At 36.3% G+C, this 23208-nt stretch overlaps 4 protein-coding genes across 4 annotated transcripts; 2 read left to right on the top strand and 2 right to left on the bottom strand.

Moving 5' to 3' along the window:
* Positions 1 to 2484: 2484 nt before the first annotated feature.
* Positions 2485 to 4426, bottom strand: LOC145625344 (uncharacterized). Its single transcript, XM_081678403.1, has 3 exons — positions 4246 to 4426; positions 3524 to 4147; positions 2485 to 3432 (listed from the first exon to the last, which is right to left on the bottom strand). The coding sequence occupies exons 1-3, from the start codon at positions 4424 to 4426 to the stop codon at positions 2822 to 2824; spliced, it is 1416 nt and encodes a 471-aa protein (XP_081534529.1). The 3' UTR covers positions 2485 to 2821.
* A 3653-nt stretch (positions 4427 to 8079) lies between these two features.
* LOC145625343 (glutathione transferase GST 23-like) lies at positions 8080 to 12199 on the top strand. The gene is made up of 3 exons (XM_081678402.1): positions 8080 to 8087; positions 8902 to 9214; positions 11822 to 12199. The coding sequence occupies exons 1-3, from the start codon at positions 8080 to 8082 to the stop codon at positions 12182 to 12184; spliced, it is 684 nt and encodes a 227-aa protein (XP_081534528.1). The 3' UTR covers positions 12185 to 12199.
* A 507-nt stretch (positions 12200 to 12706) lies between these two features.
* On the top strand, positions 12707 to 14239 carry LOC145624167 (glutathione transferase GST 23-like). The gene is made up of 2 exons (XM_081677135.1): positions 12707 to 13217; positions 13579 to 14239. Exons 1-2 carry the CDS (start codon positions 12909 to 12911, stop codon positions 13936 to 13938), a joined length of 669 nt encoding a protein of 222 aa, XP_081533261.1. The 5' UTR covers positions 12707 to 12908; the 3' UTR covers positions 13939 to 14239.
* Positions 14167 to 22883, bottom strand: LOC145624166 (monothiol glutaredoxin-S10-like). Its single transcript, XM_081677134.1, has 5 exons — positions 22426 to 22883; positions 22170 to 22243; positions 15327 to 15401; positions 14764 to 14790; positions 14167 to 14461 (listed from the first exon to the last, which is right to left on the bottom strand). The coding sequence occupies exons 1-5, from the start codon at positions 22749 to 22751 to the stop codon at positions 14391 to 14393; spliced, it is 573 nt and encodes a 190-aa protein (XP_081533260.1). The 5' UTR covers positions 22752 to 22883; the 3' UTR covers positions 14167 to 14390.
* Positions 22884 to 23208: the final 325 nt, after the last annotated feature.

Raw genomic sequence — 23208 nt, 5'->3', positions numbered from 1 at the left:
GGATTTTGTTTTTTTTTTTGTTATTTTGAAGTGTTATGGTGATTATTGTTGATATTATTATTGTTGTTGTTGTTATTATTGTGCTTATTATATTTTGTAATGTAATTATTTTAAAAAAATATGATAATTTTTATTATTTTGTTGATATTAGGTTTTTATTATTAATGTTAAGGTTATTGTTGTTGTTGTTAATTATTGTTTTTTTTTTTTTTTTTTGGATTTTGTTATTTTTATTATTAATGTTAAGGTTATTATTGTTATTATTATTATTATTGTTATTATTTTTAAAAATATGATTAGTATTATTATTAAACTAATTTGATATTAGGGTTTTTATGGTTATTGTTGTTGTTTAATTTTTTGTTGTTGTTGTTATTAGTAGTACTATTATTAATATTTTGAATTATGATTAGTATTATAGTTGTTGATATTAGTGTTATTATTATTGTTATTATGGTTATTGTTGTTGTTGTTAATTTGTATTTGTTGTTGTTGTTGTTGTTAGTTATTGTTGTTAGTTATTGTTGTTTTTAGTTATTGTTGTTAGTTATTGTTGTTGTTAAGGTTATATTTGTTGTTGTTAATTTGTATTTGTTGTTGTTGTTGTTGTTGTTGTTATTATTATTGTTGTTATTGTTATTATGGTTATTATGGTTATTGTTATTGTTATTACTAAAATCGGATTATTTTTTAATTTTATGTAGATCGAGGGTTCTGGTGCTCGACATGCAATATCACGACGTCTGAATGCATCTGTTAGGAGACAGACATCTCGATCTTCACCGGTTCAGCCGGAGCAGCAGCAATACGGGTCTACTAGTGGTTGGTCGAGAGACCAACAGTCTGGTAATAGTCGGCCCTTGTACTCTGCAAGTGGAGCACCCATATCTGACGATGAAGACGAATGTTCGGCTAGTCATGCTGGTGACCGAGATGAAGAACAGGACCCTCAGGATTTCCATATGGTATATAGGGGTCAGTTTGGGAGATTTGTTGGTAGTGGGTCGAGTCAGCCTACTTCCAGCTCTGTAGAGGCATGGTTAGTGCAGGAACCGATGCCGGGTGGGCCTGAGGATGGGTCAGTTATCCCTAGTTTTGGCGGTCACGTGGCACGGTATATCTGGATGGAGCAGGAGCGTAGTGTTTTACGCAGTTTGAGTAGGACAAAGTTATGTTCTGACTTGTTCACTTGGCGAGGCCGTCAATCTGCGGAGGACATTGCGGCGATTGATGCTAGTTGGTTGTCTCACTTGCCCGGCCTGATGTTCAAGAGACTTGATTGGCCGTTGATTTCTGCTTTTGTTGAGAGGTGGCAGCCAGATACGAACACCTTTCACATGCCATTTGGGGAGATTACGATCTTGCTGCACGACGTGTACAACATACTTGGGTTACGGGTTGCAGGCAATATGGTGTCCACTACTCCTAGCACGGACGTGTTACGGGACGCGTGCTCGGTCACCATGGATATGACTCCAGATGATCTGTCTGAGGTTTGCGGCACAAAGACCATTTGGCAGGGTAGTGGGGTGTTGACTGATAAGATTTTTGAGTCGACATTGGCGGTCGACCGGGATTTTAGTGAGCAGCTTGATGCATACTTGTGGTTAGTGCTTGGAGGTACACTGTTTGTAGACAAGAGTGGTAACCGTACGCATCCTTCCTTCCTCCACGAGCTATGTCACACGGATGTCCCTATTAACGAGTATGCTTGGGGAACAGCTGCACTAGCCTACTTGTATCGGCAACTGGGCACGGCATCACGGAAAGGTGCTGATTCGATTGCTGGTTGTCTCACGCTTCTGCAAGCGTGGATTTACGAGTACTTTCCGTGCTTTCGGCCACAGCAGGGTACCTTGACCCGGGACCTTCAAATGCCTCGTGCGTCTGCTTGGGATGTAGGAGCGGGATGTCCTAGCAAGAACCTGGAGCGCCTGTTAGCTTTTCGTACTAGGATTGATGCGCTTACTGACCGTGAGGTGAACTGGCTACCGTACGGAGCTGATCCTGCATTACGAGTGCCCCCCACTTTATTCATTGGCTGCATCCAGTACCGTAACATCATTGAGCCGTACATGCCTGATAGAGTGGTGCGCCAGCTTGGTTTCGTGCAAGGCATTCCCCGCGAGATCATCAGGCCAGAGAAGGCCAAGAGGCCGACTAACTTGAAGATGTATCGGGTAGACTTCCCGATTGAGATGACAGCTGTGATGTGGAAGAGGTTTGTCCCTGGGGTATCTCAGAGTGTTGTTTTAGGTGCCCTACCCAGGCTTAGTGCTGCAGCTCCTTCGGTTGCGCCCGGTTACATGCAGTGGCTGTACAGGTTTTCTCACCCGCGGGTATCTCCAGGTCCAGGAGTTACAAGCAACCTGCCTGAGCGGACTAACACTGATTACGTAAGTATTTATGCTTATTATTATATTAACAATGACTTATATGAATTTTTGTGTTTAAAATATGTTATTGTTTGATTTGCAGTGGATGGGTCGGTCCATGGAGATTCACCAAAGAGCACTAGCTGAGTATCCTGAAATGTCGAGTGAGACTCGAACAATGACTGAGCAGCTTGTATTTGATTGGAAGTCAAAAATGGGACTTTAGATTATTTTGATTAGATGTTCTGTTAGTGGTTTTACTTATGTTATGAACTTATTTTTAATTTTTGTTTTTTAAATGTACTGTATAAACTGGACACTTCTTTTATTTTATATTTGATGTTTTGTTTCATATCATGTTAGATTAAAAGCAAATACATTTAAAATTAATTTTGTAATTCTAATTTTCTTACAAATGTTCAAAGTTAGTAAATGTACATTACAAACTACCTAACTAATGCATCCCACATGTCCCTTCTCAACTGATATGCTTGATCCCATCCATTGACACTATCCTCGTGGTTTTGCGTCCACCAACCGGCGATCGGCGGGAGTGGTGAATCAGGTACAAGGTCAAGACGGATAAAATGTGATCCACCAACTGTAGCAATCACAAACTCTCGAGTCGGTGACCAAACCCCGTTGCGTGCCCTAAGCGGTAAGACTGTGATGCATGGGTAGTAGCAAGTTGGTACTAGGCCTACTCCGAGACAAATCACCCTTGCGTTGAACCACGTAGCAATAGGAAATAAATCTTGAATTGTAACCATCCAATGCCGCTCCCCGACAGCCCCACCATCCCATCGAATACGCTCCACGTTCATCCAAAGTCGCCCAAGCCCGTAAATCCGTTCGTACAAATCAGGATGACCAGCGACCTCGTTCGCTATTGTTTCCCGAGCGTCAAACCACTTATTTTGATCGCCAAAGAAGAAGTCGGCGACACAACGAAAGCCACAGTTCCCATCACCAATCACATCCTTCCAAGACGAAATGTACGGCAACATTGGGGCTGGAAGCAAGTTCAAATACCTGCATTGACTAATGTCACTTGGATCTACAACACAAAATTAAAAGATAAATTATTAGTAAAGCTACAAGTATTAAGTTTACATATTTTTATATTAAATATAGAATTTTAGTATTACCTGGTTCTGGGTCACCACCACGTTGAGTGTGTTGACGGTTCACATGCTCGAAATAGCTACGATCACGCCTGGTGTTATTTCTTTTCGGTCGACCACGAGTGTTAAGGTTGATATGTGGTTCTTCAAGGTGTGAATGATCCTGATGTAGCTCCTCTTCAATGATTCGCGTTACATTTCGACGTACGGCCGGGTCACTTTCCATGACTTCGTCGATTAGGGACCGAAAATGTGCAGCCTCCTCGGTCGAATCATTTACCACTTCAGGAATGTTAACACCATCACCAATAACCAGTATCTTCCAGAAAGAATGAATTTGGCTGCTATACAATCCTGTCTGTGCAACTATCGAATCATGTATCTGGCAAGCACATGGAAGACCATGGGTCAGACGCATAGCACATCCACACCGTTCATGGACCTGGTAACTCAAATCTCGCATCCTTTTCGTCTCGTCATCCAGAACTTTCAAGCAATGTTGAGACACTTTGCCATTTATACGTGACAGTGGCAACTGTCTGTACATCTGACCAATTTTAGACCTTGATGCCTCCAAGTCATTACGAATTTGTATGATGCGATTACCGATATGACAATGGACTCGGGCCCATACGGTATCCAAAGCACCTGCCAATGATTCTAATTAGTAAATTCAAATACAATTACAATTAATACAATTACAATTAAGTAACAACGAGAACAACTAATAAAATAATACAACTAACCTGTGGATGATTCTAACCAAGTTTTCACTGCTGAATGTTGGCTCTCAACTCTGCAGTTGGTGGTGTTACCAAAATGAAGAACCTGGTTCGTCCAAAATTTCACAAATTTCTCCTTATGACAAAGCCAAGTTCTCTCAACATACTGAATCACTTCCGGATATTTTCCCCACCTCACTTGCATGGCAGTTAGAGCACGATCATACTCCGCCTGTGTTGTTGCATTCACTATTTTGAACCATCTCCCAGCTCTAAAACTGACACCAACCTTCTTGTTTCCAAACATCTTCGTCACCTTAGCCTCCACATCTCTGTTGATGTGCCATAGACAGAGTAAATGTGACGTCCCTGGAAAGACTTCTCTCAAAGCCGCACATAGCCCAAGATCACGGTCTGAAATAAATACAGATGGCTCTTTATCAAACCCAATCAACTCCCTTAATCTCTGCAACACCCACCGATAGCTAGCCGTGCACTCGTCGCGCATGAAAACATATCCAACTAAAAAATTCTGGTTTGTCGGTGTCACGCCTACTATCTCAAAGAAAGGCATGTTATATTGATTGGTCTTGTAAGTAGAATCCATACCTATGACATGTGGGTATGTGCGGAGTATGTTGACCATGATCGGGTGCACCATAAATGCATGTTGCAAAACGTTGTGATCATCGTTCGTGAACCAGTAAATGTATTTACTCTCTCTCGCCAGATGAAGAAATTGCTGAACAACTCCTCTTCCTTCGGACATCTCCATCCTGAAGTCATTTCGGCAATTGTAAATATGTCGGATGTTTGGATGATCATCAGGAAATTGCTCGGCAATAGTGGACATGATGTTACGGGGAGCAACCTTGGACTTTGTCATGTCTCGCACAACCTGTTTTGCACCCGGACTCAATCCGCTCACTTTACGGTGACCCTCTGGGTACACAATCATTGGGTGGTTATGTGTCCCGGTGTGATCATTTTTCGCAATGATCTTCCAACTTTCGGTGCTGACATCATAATATATCTTGATGTAGAATGGACAACCATTAGCTTTGGTTTTGGTGTCCTTCCGTATCGCGTTCTCCAAATCTCTCGGCTTGCTCCTTCGTGACCGATCACATCGCAAATACCGATACGGCCGACCATCTCTGGTTTTGTTATAAGACGATTTCACCAATATAAATCCCAAATTTATGGAAACACCATCAGCCCATGTAACAGCATCGTCAAATGTAGGAAATAACGTATCGGTGACAAAATTCCCACTATAATTCACACCGTCACCGCCTTCCTCAGATTCCATATCCTATACAAATTAAACAAAACATGCTTTATGTCAAAATAATAATAATAAAAACAATAATAATAATAATTATAATTAAAATGATAAAAACAATAATAATAATAATAATAATAATAATAATAATAATGATAATAATAATAATAATAATAATAATAATAATAATAATAATAATAATAATAATAATAATAATAATAATAATAACAATACTAATAACAATACTAATAATAATAACAACAAATACAAAACAATAACAATATTAATGATAATAAAAAATTATAACAACAACTACAAAACAATTTATAAGACCATAACATTAATTAATAAATAAATAATAATAATAATAACAATAATAACAATAATAATAATAATAATAATAATAATAATAATAATATTAATATTAAAATTATATTTCTACTAATTAATAATAACAATATCAACAACAACAACAACAATAAAAATAACAGCAACAACAACAATAATAATATCAACTACAACAACAACAATAATATCAACATATTACTAATAATAACAATAATAATAACAATAATAATAATAATAATAATAATAATAATAATAATAATAATGAAACAAAAAATAAACATATTACTAATAATCATATTAATACAACAAAATAACATTAATTATCAAATACTAAATCACAACAATAATCACAAGATCACGAACAAAAAATACATAAAAAAAAAACTTAATAAACTTACTTAACATTTAAAAAAAAAAAAATTAATAGGGACATCCGCCTAAAATTTCCGGATGTCCCTTGGTACATCCGCCTAAAATTTCCGGATGTACCATGGAACATCCGGATTTTTTAGGCGGATCCTACTTCCGCTTGAAATTCCCGGATGTTCCATGGTACATCCGGAAATTTTAGGCGGATGTACCTAGGACATCCGGAAATTTTAGGCGGATGTCCTAATTACCGAAAAAAAAAAAAAAAAAAACTTACAGAATGATCCGACGCATTCTCCGGCGTACGTATGTTCCACTCGCCGTCCATGACCCAAGACCCGTCGGAAAATTTAACGATTTTTGAAAATAGAAAATTTAGGTGGTCGTGGGGACCGATTTGGTTGCAAGGTCGTGGGGACCGATTTTGGGAAGCTCGGGACAGTAATGTCGTGAAGTAAGGGGACCATTTCATGTATGGTGTCCAAATGGGGAACAAGGTTCTTTTTATAACCCAAATTGCATAAAGGGCATAGTGGTCCATTCAAGTAAAAAAGGGAGCGTTACCTGGTAATTTGGGAGCGACAAATAGCAGTTCAGAAAGGATTTTTAGAGCAGCCATTTCTGAAATTTTTAAAACACAATACAGTCAAATTAAAGCAATTGCGATGGTGACTTAAAACTTGTATCAGGACTTGGAGAGAACAATAAATTATTCCTGCTACTGCTAGTGTTAGAAATTTTTATATGTTGGATATTTGGATGAACACAACAAAGCTCAGCTAGCTCCGTAAGCTATTTCCAAAACTTTCTTTTACAATAATGTTAGCGTAGATGAAACAGTTAAAAATTACTTTAAAAAAGTAACTAGTGTGTGCCCTTACCAAATACTGCACAGGCCCAAATATTTGGGCCTCAAATCAATTAAAACATTCACAAATTTTTGTATTTGGCTGGCCACACGGTGTGGTCAGTCACAAATTTTTTTTCTTTTTTTTTAAATACCACAACTCTTCTCTCTTCTCTTTTCTTATCTTCTTTTCCAAGCCAAACCACACATCACCAACAACCATATCTCTACTCCACCCATTTTCTCTCTCCACTTTTCTTAGCTTCATCTACAACCCAAACCACACATCACCAACAACCATATCTCTACTCCACCCATTTTCTCTCTCCTCTTTGCCAAATTGCTACAATTAAAGCCCAAAATTGTAGAAATTGGGTGTCAAATTGCTGTAAAAAATTGTGATTAATTATCCTTAAGATCATCAACAACATTTGAAGTAGTGAAATCGATGAGAACCAAAGAAATGTGAGCTCGTTTTCTTCGTGGAATCTTAGATCAAATATTCTACGTCAAAAATTGTAGGGTGTTACTAGTTTAGTCAGGGGTACTTGTAGGGTGTTACTGGTTTGGTCAGGGGTTACATGTAAGGTGTTACTGGTTTAGTGAGGGTGTTACTGGTTTGGTCAAGGGTAGGTTACTTGTAGGGTGTTAGTGATTTTGGTAAGGGGTTACTTGTAGGGTGTTACTGGTTTTGGTCAAGTGTTATTTGTAGGGTGTTACTGGTTTGGTTAGGTGTTACTAGTTTTTCTCAAGGGTTAGTTACTTGTAGGGTGTTACTGGTTTGGTTAGGGGTTACTTGTAAGGTGTTACTGGTTTGGTTAGGGGTTACTTGTAAGGTGTTACTAGTTTTGCTCAAGGGTTACTTGTAGGGTGTTACTGGTTTGGTATGAGGCTTACAAGCAACCCTTGAATAAATGACAAGTAGCCCTTGAATAAGTAATTTATACAAGTAACCCTTGAATAAGTAATTCATACAAGTAACCTTTGAAGTAACTCATATAAGTAACCCATGAATAAGTAAGTCATACAAGTAACCCTTGAATAAGTAACTCATACAAGTAACCCTTGAATTAATCTATTCAAGTAACCCCTGAAAAAAAAATAATACAGGTAACCCTTAAAAAAAGAAATACAAGTAACTCTTGAAAAAAAAATACAAGTAACCCTTGGATGAGTGATCCATAGAAGTAACCCCTGAAAAAAAAATACAAGTAACCTCTGAAAAAAAAAAAATACAAGTTACCTCTGAAAAAAAAAAAAAATACAAGTAACCCCTGAATAAATAATCCATACAAATAACCCCTAAAAAAATACAAGTAACCCTGAATAATACATGTAACCTCTGAATAAGTAATCCATACAAGTAATCCCTGGAAAAAAAAAATACAAGTAACCCTTGAAAAAAAAAATACAAGTAACCTCTGAAAAAAATAAATACAATTAACCCTGACAAAACCAGTAACTCCGTTATACGAGTGAAACAGTAACCCCGTTATGCGCGCATAATCCGTTATTTTTACTGACTTGGCAGCAGGCCACACCGTGTGGTCTGCTGCACCAAAAAAGCTTTGATCAGTATTAGGCACGCTGAGGTAGCTGATAATTCTTATTGGCTGATTATTAAAGCAAAAAAGTCGTTGGGTTATTGACCAAACAAAAAAAATTGACTAATTAGACAACAAATTAAGTTAATAAACAATACTTAGTCAAGTTGACTCAAGTAATTCAGTCACCTTCTTATATAGAAAATTCAAAATTAATTGAGTATTAAAGACAAAATTACAAAGAAATTTAAGCTAAAATATCAAGAAAGTAAGTAAAAATAAGTAAGAAAAATTGGAGAAGTGAAGGTTTTGGGAGCATGGCCAAGTCCTTATTGTTATAAGGTAATATGGGCTTTGAAACTCAAAGGTGTGGAATATGAATATGTTGAAGAAGATCTTTCTAACAAGAGTGATGAGCTTTTGAAGAGCAACCCTGTATACGAGAAAGTTCCGGTGCTTATTCATGCCGGAAAATCGATCTCGGAATCGAATGTTATCCTAGAGTATATTGAAGAGACATGGCCTCAACATCATCTCCTTCCACAAGATCCTCATGAGAGGACTGTTGCTCGGTTTTGGACCAAGTTTGTTGAGGATACGGTAAATTACTTCCTTTTATTGCCTTTTGCCATTTTCCCTATAATTTGTGCTTTCCTTCAAGTTTCTTAGATTTTTTTAATCATATTATAAATTATAAATTCTTAGCGAACATAGTGAAATTGTATTACGAAGAGAATGGATAATTTATTTTGGGATAGAGGGAGTATTATTGTATATTTCACAAAATAAAAATAGGCTTACTTACCCTAAAGCAAAAATCGGTTCAATCCGTTATAAAAATCCACTTTACCCCATCAAAATTTAAGTCAAATTACTAAATCTAATCAGAGAAATTTGCCAATGATCTGAGCTTCTTCCTTTATATATTCGAACACAACTCGTATCTTGACTCAACACAGAAGACTCATTAAGACTTTACTAAATTCTATCAAAAAGCTTGTTCGGTGTTAAATTGTAAACCTGAAGTTAGGACTATCTTAATTACGGGTGTTAAGTTAGTAAACTGCAAGGAATCAGTATGTGAGGGAGGGGCACATTAGTCATAGCCTATTAGTAGTGTCTTGAGGAATAAGTTAGAGTTAATTGTGAGACTTTTTCTATAAATAGACCTCATTAGGAGGAATAATCATCATGTTGAATATTGTTGAGGTTATGTCATTGGGAGAGAGTGAGCCTCTCAAAAGCTCATAGTAGGAGAGAATCCACCTCTCAAAAGTGGAATTATCCTTCTATTAGTGTAATTCGCCTATTATCAATATAGTCGTCATTGTTCTTCCCTAATTTCTTCCATATTTAGAGCTGTAATCTGGTTAGAAACCATGCTAATTCCTAGCAAATGGTATCAGAGCAGTTCGGTCTCCGGTGACCTTGCTGGAAGTCCGGTGAACATGGAGTTCTCTGATGTGTTCTCACAGTCAAAGCTCGAGGCAAAAATTGATGAAATTACAGATCGATTGTGCCATAACATAGAGAAGATTTTTGAGGATGCAATTTCTCGAATCAAATTAGGGTCAGGAGTACTTTACGAAGACTTCGAGGAAGATGAACATCAGGTTGGTGAGTTAGCCAGCTCCGAGTGGTCATGTGGCGAGGAGGAACCTCCATCACAGGAGGACAAGAAGGTGGAGGTACTGGAAATTTCCAGATCTAACCGGTACTTTTACTCCGTGGTTCGCACCTTCTCCAATGGCGCGATGGTGGAGCACTCAGGCGGTGGACTTATAAGTCCAGAAGCTTGGTCTAGTGGTGCTGAGACAAATGGATCTGGAAAATTTTTGAGTGTTTTACCAGGAGGTCTCAGCGGTGGTGAAGATGGTTTCGCCACCGGAAGATTTGGAGGACGGAATGGCAGTGCTCAAGGGGGTGTCGCCGGCAATAGATCGAGTGAGAAATGTAATTGTCTCGAAAGGAAATCGCTAGGAGGAGTGTTTGAGCGAGGTGGTGCTGGAGGAAGCGGGTCTGCTGGTGGCCCTGGTTTTTATACCGGCGAGACAGGTGGTGTGGTAGGTTGTTGGAGCAGTGAGTGTGGGACAGAAAGTATGAACGTTGTTTCGAGTAGTGGGGTGAGTGATTTCTCTGGCAGGTTTTCCGGCGGTGGTGTTCTAGCCCTTTGTGAGCGGCGGATTCGCTGGTGGAAAACTTCAAGGTTGGTTGCTTGGTGTTTTCCAGAAATCATTAGAAAGAGAAGAGTATGGGAAAAGCTTGAGTGGATCTTTTGTTGGCTTGGAGAGGAAGTCAAAAATGAAAAGTTCTAGTAAGGGTATTATAGTAATACACCCTGAAGATATTGCAAAATTTATCAGCCAGCTCTCACGTGCTTCAGACAGAATAGATTGTCATAGTGGGTTTCTGAGAATGAATGGGCTTACTCATTTAAAGCCCAACCTATCATCTTTTGGAGTGACTTACAAATTAAAGTCTTCCGATGTTGGGTTTGGTAAATTTAGGCCCATCCATCCAACATCAGTTTTAAAACCCAAATTCATCACCCAAATTGTACATTGCAATTTCCCCTTCCCAAAGCCAACAAATCCCAAGTCCACGAAGACCAACTCTACCCAAAATTCAATGCTCTGCTCTCATGACATGCTGATAAAGTATTCAGATTTTCCTGCCATAGAAGGTTCTCAGGAGGGAGCACGAATTTTCAACAATGATAAGGAATTCTTAGTGCAGTTTTCTCTCGCCTTTGTCTTATTTAAGAGCTGGGTCAAAGGCCGGGAATCCAGTTCTGATTATAAACCACCTTGAGGACAAGGTGAATGTTTGGGCGGCGGGTATTGCAAGGAATCAGTATGTGAGGGAGGGGCACATTAGTCATAGCCTATTAGTAGTGTCTTGAGGAATAAGTTAGAGTTAATTGTGAGACTTTTTCTATAAATAGACCTCATTAGGAGGAATAATCATCATGTTGAATATTGTCGAGGTTATGTCATTGGGAGAGAGTGAGCCTCTCAAAAGCTCATAGTAGGAGAGAATCCACCTCTCAAAAGTGGAATTATCCTTCTATTAGTGTAATTCGCCTATTATCAATATAGTCATCATTGTTCTTCCCTAATTTCTTCCATATTTAGAGCTGTAATCTGGTTAGAAACCATGCTAATTCCTAGCATAAACTTGAAGTTAGGACTGTCTTAAATATTGCAGATCAGTCCTGTATTTCGAGCATTTTTCATTGATTCGGGAGAAGACCACCTAAAAGCAATAGAAGGCGGCAAGGAGCTGTTCAAGGTCTTAGAAGAGCAAGCTCTAGGAGACAAGAAGTTCTTTGGCGGCAACAAGGTAGGGCTGATGGACTTGGCTTGTGGGTGGCTTGCTTGGTGGTTTGAAACAATTGAAAAAGTAGTTGGTGTTAGAATACTTGAAGGCAGCCATTTTCCTCGTTTGAAACTATGGGCAGAGAATTTTAAGAATGTATCGGTAATCCAGGAAAACCTGCCTGACCGAGAAGAAATGTATGAATATTACAAGCATATTAGGGAGATGTTTATGTCAGGTAACAACAGCTGAGGGTAGGACTGTCAGGTGGATAAAATGTATGTCCTGCATTTCCTGCTGAATAAAATGTATCTGTGAACCTTTAGTATCAACTGAACTAAAACCAGAAATTAGTGAATCATCAATTTATCAGAGACGTATAAAGTGAAAGTAAACCCTGATTCCTAATATAACACAATGAAAGCAACTAATTCTGGATGTAAACCCGAAAAAGTATCCAGCCTTATGCCTTTGCAACTTTGCTTTCTGCTGATAAACTAGCATTTCAACCCACCAAATAAATATGCTTTGACGACAAGCATTAAATTTCAGGGATTAAGGGCAAATTCTTCTCTATTACTTCAGCAAAAAAACTCAGATAAGAACTCAATTATAAAATTCTTGTAGCCTATTAGAAAACCCTTGTTTGTCACATCATTAGAGAAACTAGATAACAATACAAGTGGTCCACAAAATTGCATCACCTAACTTAACTTTAACTTTATTAACATCTGTCTCTTTTGCTGTTGTCAAAAAAAAAAAAAAAAAAAAAAAAAAAAAAAAAAAACTTTATTAACATCTTAAACGTCAGTTTCTTAAACCAAGAAAATGTCCAAGCCATAAAAATAGTCAAAAAGAAACAGCAGCAATAAAGCAGAACTTTCAGATCATAAGCTTACCTTGAAAAAAAAAAGTTTGAATTAACAAATCCAAGATTTCATTTGAAAAAATCCACAATTTCACCAACATAACAGAAATGAAGGAAGTTAAACTACTGGGAGTTTGGTCTAGTGTTTACTGTCATAGAGTTATCTGGGCTTTGAAACTCAAAGGTGTCGAATATGATTATACAGAAGAGGATATAGCAAACAAGAGTGATGAGCTTATACGACATAACCCAGTGTATCAGAGAATACCAGTCTTCATTCATAATGGAAAACCTATAGCAGAATCAATTATTATTCTCGAGTACATAGATGAGGTTTGGCCTCAGAATCCCCTGCTATCAGCTGATCCTTATGAGAAGGCCATGGCGCGATTTTGGGCTGAATTTCTAGAAGATAAGGTAGAAGCAAATGTTTCTTGTTTTTTCTTTTCCCCTTAACTCTGTTAAAATAAGATTTCTCTTATCTGACCATTAAACTCAGATAATCAACACTCAACTATACAAGGAGTCAACATAACAATCTAACAGCTTAGTTATAGACTTATAGTGTTCACATAGTAACATAATCTAAGATCATCCTCTACAGAATTAAGAAATACAATTTGATAGTAAATGAGTAAAATAAATAACACTTCTTAATCCAAAAACCAAACTTAATATTCAGTTCATGTTTTTCCAGAACTTTTTGCACCTGTTTTAAATCAAACATGAGATTCCAAAAGATATTTTAATACCTAAGTAGATCTTACAAATGATGCAGAGCCCAACATTCTATTCTTATTTCCGAGCTGCTGGGGAAGCCCAAGAGAAGCTCGCGAAAGAAGCTAAAGAACTACTCCATATAATAGAAGATAAAGGGTTGGGAAAGAAGAATTTTTTCGGTGGGAATCAAATTGGGTATGCTGATATATGCTTAGGATGGATTGCTTGCTGGCTAGAATTAATGCAAGAAGCAGCAGGAATCAAACTACTGGAATCTGATGAGTTTCCCAAGTTACTGGCTTGGAGCAAGAGATTTAAGCAAGTCCCAGAGATCAATGAGAGCTTACCAGATAATGATAAGATGTTGACCTACTTCAGAGGGCTAAGAGAGCGATTTACTGCAGCTCCAGCACCCTGATTAAAGGATATTACCAAATAATGAAGTCCGTTTTGAAGAATAAACGATTCTAGGCCAGTCAAAAGAAAGAAAGAGATAAAAGACCACCATTCAAATTTCATCCCAGTACAAAGACTACCAACTAAAGGTGAAGAAGAGAAAGTGAGAGACAGAAGTATCAGACGGAATCCTAGCATCAGCTTCTTCAAATGGATTTTCAAACTGTCATATTTTACCTACTATTTGATATATTCAATAACTCAATGATTCAATTTCATGTAAGAATTGGTTTGAAAATGTAATGTGTGATACCTATGACAAATCTAATTATTGCCTAACAGTTTCAATAGCTATGTTTTCACAAATAAATCAACAAGAATGAAAAAACATGCAGCTCTCAGAGAGCAAAGATGAGCATATCTTGCAAGGAAAGGTCAACGCCTCTGGTTAAGTGGGCTTTGGAGTTGCTAGCTCTATGATGATTTGGCAGTTGCCTCAGAAAGCAATGGCTCAAGCTCTCCTTTATGGTAAAGCTTCACAGTTTCTGCATAAACCAATAAAGGAAATAATTAATACATCCATCCAACAATGAAACATTAGGATGGTTATGAAGCATACAAAATTTTTAGAGCATTTCAGACGATTGGGCGATGGCTATCAGTTTCAAGGTAAATAAATTAGGCTGCCTAGAGCTCAAAATTCAAGCAAACCCAAAAAGAAATTCACAAGACACGTAGCTATTGCAACTGATAAAAATATAAAAAAATAAATTTAAAATGAAAATTTAAAAAAAAAAAAAAAAGAAAAAGAAAAAAGAAAAACCAAAAAATAATAATCTATTATTACCTGAACAGCCGCCAATGTGCTTGCCCCCTGGTCAGACAATAGAAGAGGATGTATAAGCAATTGAATCATATTAGTAAATCAGATAAAGATTGCAAAAAAAAAAGGATTAAACTTGAAAGACAGTCTAAAAAAGAAAATTTTCCATGTTTATGAGGTTTGGTGAGGCGTGATTGCCGACAAATGCAACCCTTTGAAAGTAATTGAATAAGCTAGTTCATATCTATTTAAAATAATATGTGTAGCTGACTGCAAGCAAACATAATTTCTTATGCTAAGATGTCTAATACTGCACTGCTAGAGAGCTGATCTTGAAAGACAAAAATGATGCATGCAAATACGAATTTCCGTGTAAGTTTTTTTTTTTCCTCCATAAATAAAGCGGAGAAAAAAATAATTTCATACCCAAAAGGCCAAAACCACAGACATTAAACAACAAAACATTGGTTTATCATGAAGATGAATCACTTGGAATCAAGAAACTATATGTTTCATCTTGTACCTCAAGTAATGGACATACTGTGATCATGAAACAGATCAAAAGAAAATATCTCAAGACCACTCACCAATAAAAACATTTGGAACAGTGTATTGACCAGTAAGCCTCTCCAGTACCTTCTGCAGTTGAGGCCCTTGAGCACCTGACAGATCAAGAGATTAATATGCCAGCAAATCAAGTTTTATCAAATACAATGATTCATAAAGTTTGAATCTCTACCAATACTAATTACCACTTACAGGTGCTTATCAGCTTATATATCTAAGAATAATTTTGCTCACAAGTCTGAAGATGGTTGTTCCCTCACCCAGCAATATACATATCAGCCAGCAATAATCAACAATAAGTGAAGCAAATATTCCATTATGTGTTACTTGATCATTTCATTGCGATACAAAAAATAACAGCCAAACTCAACAAGAGTACTCATTCAACAAGAGCGCCCATAATTCTCATCAGATATAACCACAATTTTACTGATGACTGACATAGAGAATGGTTAGTGCAAAGTATCTATTTCAAGAGCAAAAACATAAGAAGAAATCTAGTGTTCTCTTCCAATGATCTAGGCTTTACCATATCCACAAAATTAGTCACAATGAATATGAGTGTGCAAAGCAGCAGGTATGGATATGCATATATTTAGCCCAGTAACCACGTAAATCCATTCTTTGTCATGTTTAATCAAAACAATACTGTGATCAGATGCAATTGAATGAATGAAAAGATAGTTTAACAAGTCACTGGTTGTCATATATCAAGCACCACGGCTTTCAATCTTTTAGGCACACAAGAATATTGAAGCGACAAATCTATAAAAGCTGGGTAGTGAATAGCTACTTAAATTCGACTGACATCACGCATTATAGCATTTAGACTAAATGATAAATAATCAATATACATCAAACCAATTGATCAGCATGCAAGAAGACTGTTATAACAGTCTTAATAGGTGCTTCCTTGATCCATTACTACTGTAGCACATTGCAAAGCCAGTAATTGTTTTGGCCTTACTGTCCTTAGACCTTAGTACCAAGTTCACCAAAAACCATAGTGAAATACAATCTTTGCCATGCTTAGGATGACAGAATCATTTATAATGTAGAGAAAAGGATTTGGTCCATTTGGAATGTGGACTCTCTGACAAATTGTTGGAGGAGATGCATGAGAAAGCAGCAGAATCTCAATCATCCATATACTCTGGTCAGGCGGATGCTTGAAGGATCAAAACAACATATATCAAAAATTAGTCTAATTTTGTGTTTGGATGCTAGAATTTCAGTCAAAATTTCTGGAATAGGGTGAATTGAGGTGTTTTGGAACAAAAGAATTTGCAATTCTGAAATTGGCCTGAATATTTAAGGCTAGAGGCCCACCAGCCCATGAATATGTAATTCCAATGACACATTGTTTGTTGTCATTTAAAACTTTTCACCAAAAGCACATTTTATTCATTCTCTTCGTCTGTTTTTCTCTCCCACCTGAATCACATTGTATGGGAAGCAACTTCGGTATCTCCCTCCTCCCCTAAATTCAGCCATTGATGGTTCAAGGTTCGCTTCTCCTCCCTATTTCGTATAACACACTATTTTTCTCTAGAAAATATGCCTTCATTTCTCTCTATTAAAGCTAGTAAATATCATAGAACTCCTTTTAACCCTACATCTTCACCCATATTAATGAGTAATTATACTTCCAATTCATAAATAGTATTGTGGTTACAATATTGACTTATTTTTTATTTTTTCAAATTTGTTGTTTTCTAGGAATATGATGCTCTACATCCTTGTATTGTGAAAGATTCGATATGAAAATGTTTTCTTTAGATAAGTGGCAATTCCATAATTAAAATGCCACTTCCATACAGCATCAGTGGTATTTGAAAATTCTAGAATTTAACTTATTAGCTTTTCCCAAACAGCATATTTGGAATTGGAATTCAAGCTTTTAGATTCCATAGTTGAATTCATTAATTCCAAACACTATCTAAGGGAATTTGAAATGAAAATCAGAAAAAATGTTTTAAACCAAGAAGTTAGAAAGCATAATTTTCCACCATTACACAACTTATATTTGACACTTGGAAAGATATGCAAACAAGGCTCATATAGGTGGCACTAGGCTCATGTTCCTCGCTCTAAGGAGCTTGAACAACCATATTCCCTATAGTAAGGAATTTAAATGTTCTGTCAATCTCGAATGGTTACTTTTAGAAACTGCTTACAAATAAGTAATAACATATCATGTAGGTTGCTCAGTTGCTCACCATTGAAGGATAAAAAATAAAAAATACAATAAAAAATAAAAAATACAATAAAAAATAAAAAAAAGTGTACTTTGAAAGCAGAAGTAGCTCAAAGCCTCAAACTCCACTTAAAATGTGACATGTGGATAACAAAATTTATTTAATTTATTTGTTTATTTGCATGCCATAATTTTTTTAAATATCTAGCCGTTAAGAGTACTTTGTAAAAGAAAGTTTAGCAACTTAAAATTATGATGTGGCAAGGCCAGAGTACTGTAGGCTTTGTAACTTGTCATTGGTATTGCTTTCACAGGTCAAAAGTAACAACCATGGTAAGTAATGGGAAATTAGAGCAAGGCAATACATTGAAATATGCCTTCCCATATCAAATTTTTAAGCTACTATACTTTCAAGTTGCTAAGTACTCTAATGTTTAGCTATAACACGTATTATCTAGCAAAATATAAATAAATGGTTAAATATAGTAAAATTTGTAATCCAAATATCACATATTAAGTGGAGTTTGCTTTTCTTAATTAAAAGATAAAAAGAGAAAGAAAAAAGAAACTCAACCTGTCAGCTTGTTTGAGCTAATACTACTTTCAGACATTATTTTCTATTTACCACTGGTGTTGAGCTACTTACTTGATATTTTCACTTGCTTATAAGAAAGCCTCATGATTAAACATTAGCAATGCTCTTACTTGATAGTAATGATTGGTAACTCAGAAAGGTCATGAGTAAACGCCATATTAAGTACAGACTAGTAACTTACAAGTGATGGGCGGCTACCCATATAGGCTTGGGTGATTACACATGTAGCAATGGCCAGTTAAGTTCACAAATAACAGCTTATGGATAACGGGTAAACATAGAAACACATTCACAAATACAAAAAAAAAAACAACTAAAATGCTCCAAGTTACTAAATTTTGTCCAATATATTCTTCAACAAACAACTAGCTCTATATGAGTCTTTTCATAGTCCAACTTGAAATCCATTCATTGCTCCCTTCTCTTTATAGTAAAATATATAATGCCTCATCAGCACATGTAGCAATATTTTGCATATAAACACAAATTTCAAAAGAGAATTGGAGAAGGCCAACAATATTACAAGAGTTCTCCTAACATAGAGCAGCCATCATTTTACTTTTCAAAGAAGTTCTGCAAAAAAGTCTCTGAACGTGCCTTAGATTCCTAAGTCTCACAATCCTAACAGCAGAGTGTGATTATTTACTTGTACACCTCAATATACAACTTAGAATAAAATAAACTCCTTTCTTAAACTGTTGGAGTTACTCTCATCCACTCCTTCATACCAACTTCTTTCAAGATAAAAAAAATATAGCTTATTATACAGCTAGAGGGCAAGGAGGCCTCACAAAATCCACCAAGATAAAGCCAAAATCAAAGCCTAATAAGAAAGGAATATTAAGATCTCTGCCCCTTGTATTCTTCTCCAAAAAAATCTGAAAACTTACAACTCTTTATTCCAATTTCTTTTACATCAAACCAAAATTTTAAAGTTGCTTTCCAAAAGATCTCTTACTCTCAAACTCCTGATTTCAATGTTTATAACCCTATATACCTCATTGATATCTTTGAAAGTCTCTTGCTTCATCTTAATATTACTAATAAGCTTCATCATGAATCAGAATTTCAATCCCAACTTCACTTGACCAATCATAAGATCTTATCTTTGAAAAAATAGTGTAAAAACATTGCTAGGTTTAAGGCTCTCACTGAATAAATTGAAGTTCTGATGGGAACATCAGCACATACAGTTATTAAGCCAAAACCTAGAGTCCTACACCCTAAAAATTGTCTCCTAATATTTTCTGAGAAAAATTACACCAATCGGCTTGTGACCATATAAAGGAAATGTCTGCAATATCATCTTAACTAGACCTCATAACAAAAGGAAATTCCAGCACCACACCTATTCTTATCCACCAATATAAAATAATTTAAAAAAAAAAAAAAAAAAAAAAAAAAAAAAAAAAAAAAACATTCATCAATATCCAAGGAGCAAAAAACACCTGAAGATCTACAATATCTTCCATGAACAACTAAATGTTTTCTAATGATTAATTATTTTGATCTAAACCCATCCAAACAGAGGAATCTGACAACCATTCGCTAGTCATCAAAGATAGCATTTATATTCAAGAAAAAAACCATAGGTTCAATGTGAAGTTTAGCCCTTCTATGTTTTAAAAATTTAGAGTTTTTCCTATCCTCCTCTGCTGACTAAGCTATCAATTCAACAATATTGGGCTATTGACTTACATGATTTTATTGAAGTAGAAGTCAGTTGAGTGAATTCACAAACAATGAAGCCATGAAACACTTATAATGACACTCAAAAGGAATTCAACAAATGCTTCCCTACATTTGAAAACAAAATCCTATATCAAATAAAAATATCCTAATAAAAGAAAGATATACACAAGCCTAAATTTGGATTATAAAGGGACCATTACAAATCAAAAACACTCATGAAAACAACTCTCTCTCTCTCTCCTTCTTCTATCACAAGTTTAACATCAACTCTCATGCATTTATCTACACTACATAAAAGAAATATGGAAAATCCTCAATGGTGACTCTCAATTTGTGCTACACAGAAATGATGACCCTCTTGAAATTGAATTACACATTTAAGAATTTTATCCCACTTATAACCTTATTTAATTAAAAAAAATTAGTTAAAATTAACTATGGTTAGGTTTATTTCAAAAAAAAAAAAAGTCAACCTAGCCACCCCCACCGCCTCCACCTCTACCGAAAACCTGAACCCACCAGAGCTGAAACTCAAACCCAGCCAGCAGCCCCTGCCACTGTCCCGTTTCCGGCCCCCCTCCCCTTCCCCCGACCCGTTTTCAGCCCCTCTTGCCTCCCCCTCACTCGCCACCAGCTGAACCGAAACCACCCTCACCCGAAACCCTAACCCCCACCTGAACCGAAATCACTTTCAGATTTGGGTAGGTGGGGTAGTTTCGGGTGCTGATAGTTGTTGCTGGCGGAGAGGTCAGAGACTCAAAGGAGATAGAAAGGGAGGGTCGTAAGTTATGGTGGGAGGAGCGATGGTCAGGGTCGGGTCTGATGGGGGAGTCAGATTTGGGTCTGGTGGGGGGTGTCGGGTTGGGGTGAGGATGAGGGTAGAGGTGGTGGCAGCAGCTGGGTGTAATTTGGTTTTTCTTTATTTTTTTTTTAAAAAAAAACCTAACCATAGGTTCATAGTTTAATTTTTTTTAATCAAAAAACTTTCATTAATGTCATATTTGGGATAAAATTTTTAGGGTCATTTACTTATTTTTGTGTAGCACAAAGGGTCACAATTGAGAATTTCCCAAGAAATATTAATGTTGCTATTTGGTGGTATAATCCAGCTTTATGAATCATCAAATCTTATCAATTATTTACACTATCTAACCACTCAAGCTCCTCCTTCATCCTCGAGATTGAGAATTAAATTAGAATCGTTTTATCTTACTTGAGAGACTGGGGAATTTTGATGCGGGATGGAGCTTCCATGTTTAACTAAAGGTCAGGATCCTCCACCTAATATTTTCCAATAACTATTAGACCACCCCTTTAACTTGTTTTTCTTAATCTATTCTTTTCAGGTTCTAAAAGTTCAAAAATCATACCCTTTTCTGAAAGGGCAGTTGTAACAGTTTCAGCCCCTGGTTATATACTTTATTCACTTTAAGAAATTTGCACTATGCTTGAAAATTGAGCCAAGATTTACTTACAAGTACATCACAAAAGATGCTATTTCATCTCTTCCTATCTAAGGTCTCTAGAGTTTAAAAGTGGAAAGATTCACTAGTTAGAATAACACACACAGAAATTGACTAATTCAATTTGTTGACAAATTGGCCCTGACTATTTGGCTTTTGACTTGTTGTCACGTACTCAGGTTGATCTACAATAAACTGGTACAGATACATGAAAACACTTCCAAGGTTCCACCCATAAGGATGTCCTCTTAAAGGCACCGTGGTAAACCATATAACTAAACTCAGCATTCTGCATCCTACTCTAAACTCGACTACTTCCATAATCATGTGTCATGCCTATTGCATGCTAAAACAATGAAGCAATGTGACATATCAAACACCAGTATTGGCATTCATCCTAAATCACTGCCAGTGCCACCAATACTCAAAGCTAATTGTACAATATGACTTATAGTCTCGCACTACCCATTTCACCAAAATTGATATCACAACACCTTTTAACAACCTCCTCCAATCAATTCACTTCCCAATATGCCCATAGGCCATAGCTCATTAGATTGCATTCACTAAAACATTCAATCGTTCATTATTCCCTTAAATTAAGACTACTCACCCTACAGGCCTACACGATTCTCTGCCACTAAATCGAAACATACTCGAAAGAAAGGTGAACCTATATGGCAATTTCTAAAGCACAATCAGTGACAATCACATCCTTATAAAACACCATTTTAACAATGAGCATATGTATATATTTTCTTCATATGTAGTAACTATTGCCCGAAGCCAGTACAATAAATTAACAACCACAATCAACAACAGACCAATAAACATAATTGATGCAACAATACTTGAATAGAATTTCATACTTAATGCTAAATTAAAAAAATTACTTAGTATAAACTAATAAACATACCCAATTCATCCAATTCAATAACCAATGGCTCGGTTCCAAGTCTTTTGAACAATGATTTCACCTCAGAAGAATACCTTCAACCCAAAATTCACAAACATAAATATATAAGAACCAAAAATCCACTTCAACCCCATCAAAATTTCCAATTTTGAAACAAACCCAATTCATAAAATCAAACAAAATGGTCATAAAATTGATAAAAACTCAAACAAAAACCTCAAATCAATGAAAAAAATAATCCAAACTAAGCACTTACGAACACCAAGTTTTCGAGTAAACAACAACTGGGTTTTCTGTAACTGTCTTCTTCACACTTTCCTCAAGTCTCGACCCAAAAGAAGACGAAGATGAAGACGAAGACGACGACATGGCACGAACCAATGTCGTTCGTTCTCTAACATTGGAATTGAAATTAAAATTGGTGGAATAATTCAATTTAAGGGCAAGGTTTTTGGTATTAATTCGAGGTTTACAAGCTAAGAAATTGGAGAAAAATACGGGGGAATTGAAGAGGATAGAAGTGCGAGATGAGGAGAGAGAAAATGAACAAATGTTCTTGGTAAGATGAGAGGTTCCTGCCATTGTTGTTTGATTTGTAAAAGCTTGGTGGTGGTGGAAGATTGGTGGTTGTATACTGGTGTTATTTTCGATGCTCGCCTTCGTTTTTTTTTTTTTTGGGGTGAGTTTTTTCAGGGGAGTAACTTGTACGTGGCTAGCCCACATTGATTTAATACTTCGTACAGTATATGAAATCCTATTTATGCATAAGGCCCCGTTTGGTCCGTTCTTTTTTAATAATACAACCTTTTGATTAATTGTTAATAATATAACCTTTAGGGGGTGTTAATTTTAAACAAGACAAAAAACTTGTAACCTTTAAAACCGGTTACCCATGACACGTGTTGTCATGTAATTGGTCTGAATATTAATTTTTAAAAAAAAATAAATAACTTTTAATTTTTGGTTTTTAACAAAATGTTTAAAATTAAATTAGTTCCTAATTAAGACATTAATTGTAATTTATATTATTTAAGCAAAT

Source organism: Chenopodium album, chromosome 3 (assembly GCF_948465745.1).
Source record: "Chenopodium album chromosome 3, dcCheAlbu1.1, whole genome shotgun sequence".
In the NCBI taxonomy this organism is placed as follows: Eukaryota; Viridiplantae; Streptophyta; class Magnoliopsida; order Caryophyllales; family Amaranthaceae; genus Chenopodium; species Chenopodium album.
The sequence above is the reverse complement of the archived record's forward strand: the minus strand, read 5'-3'. Positions and strand labels throughout refer to the sequence as shown.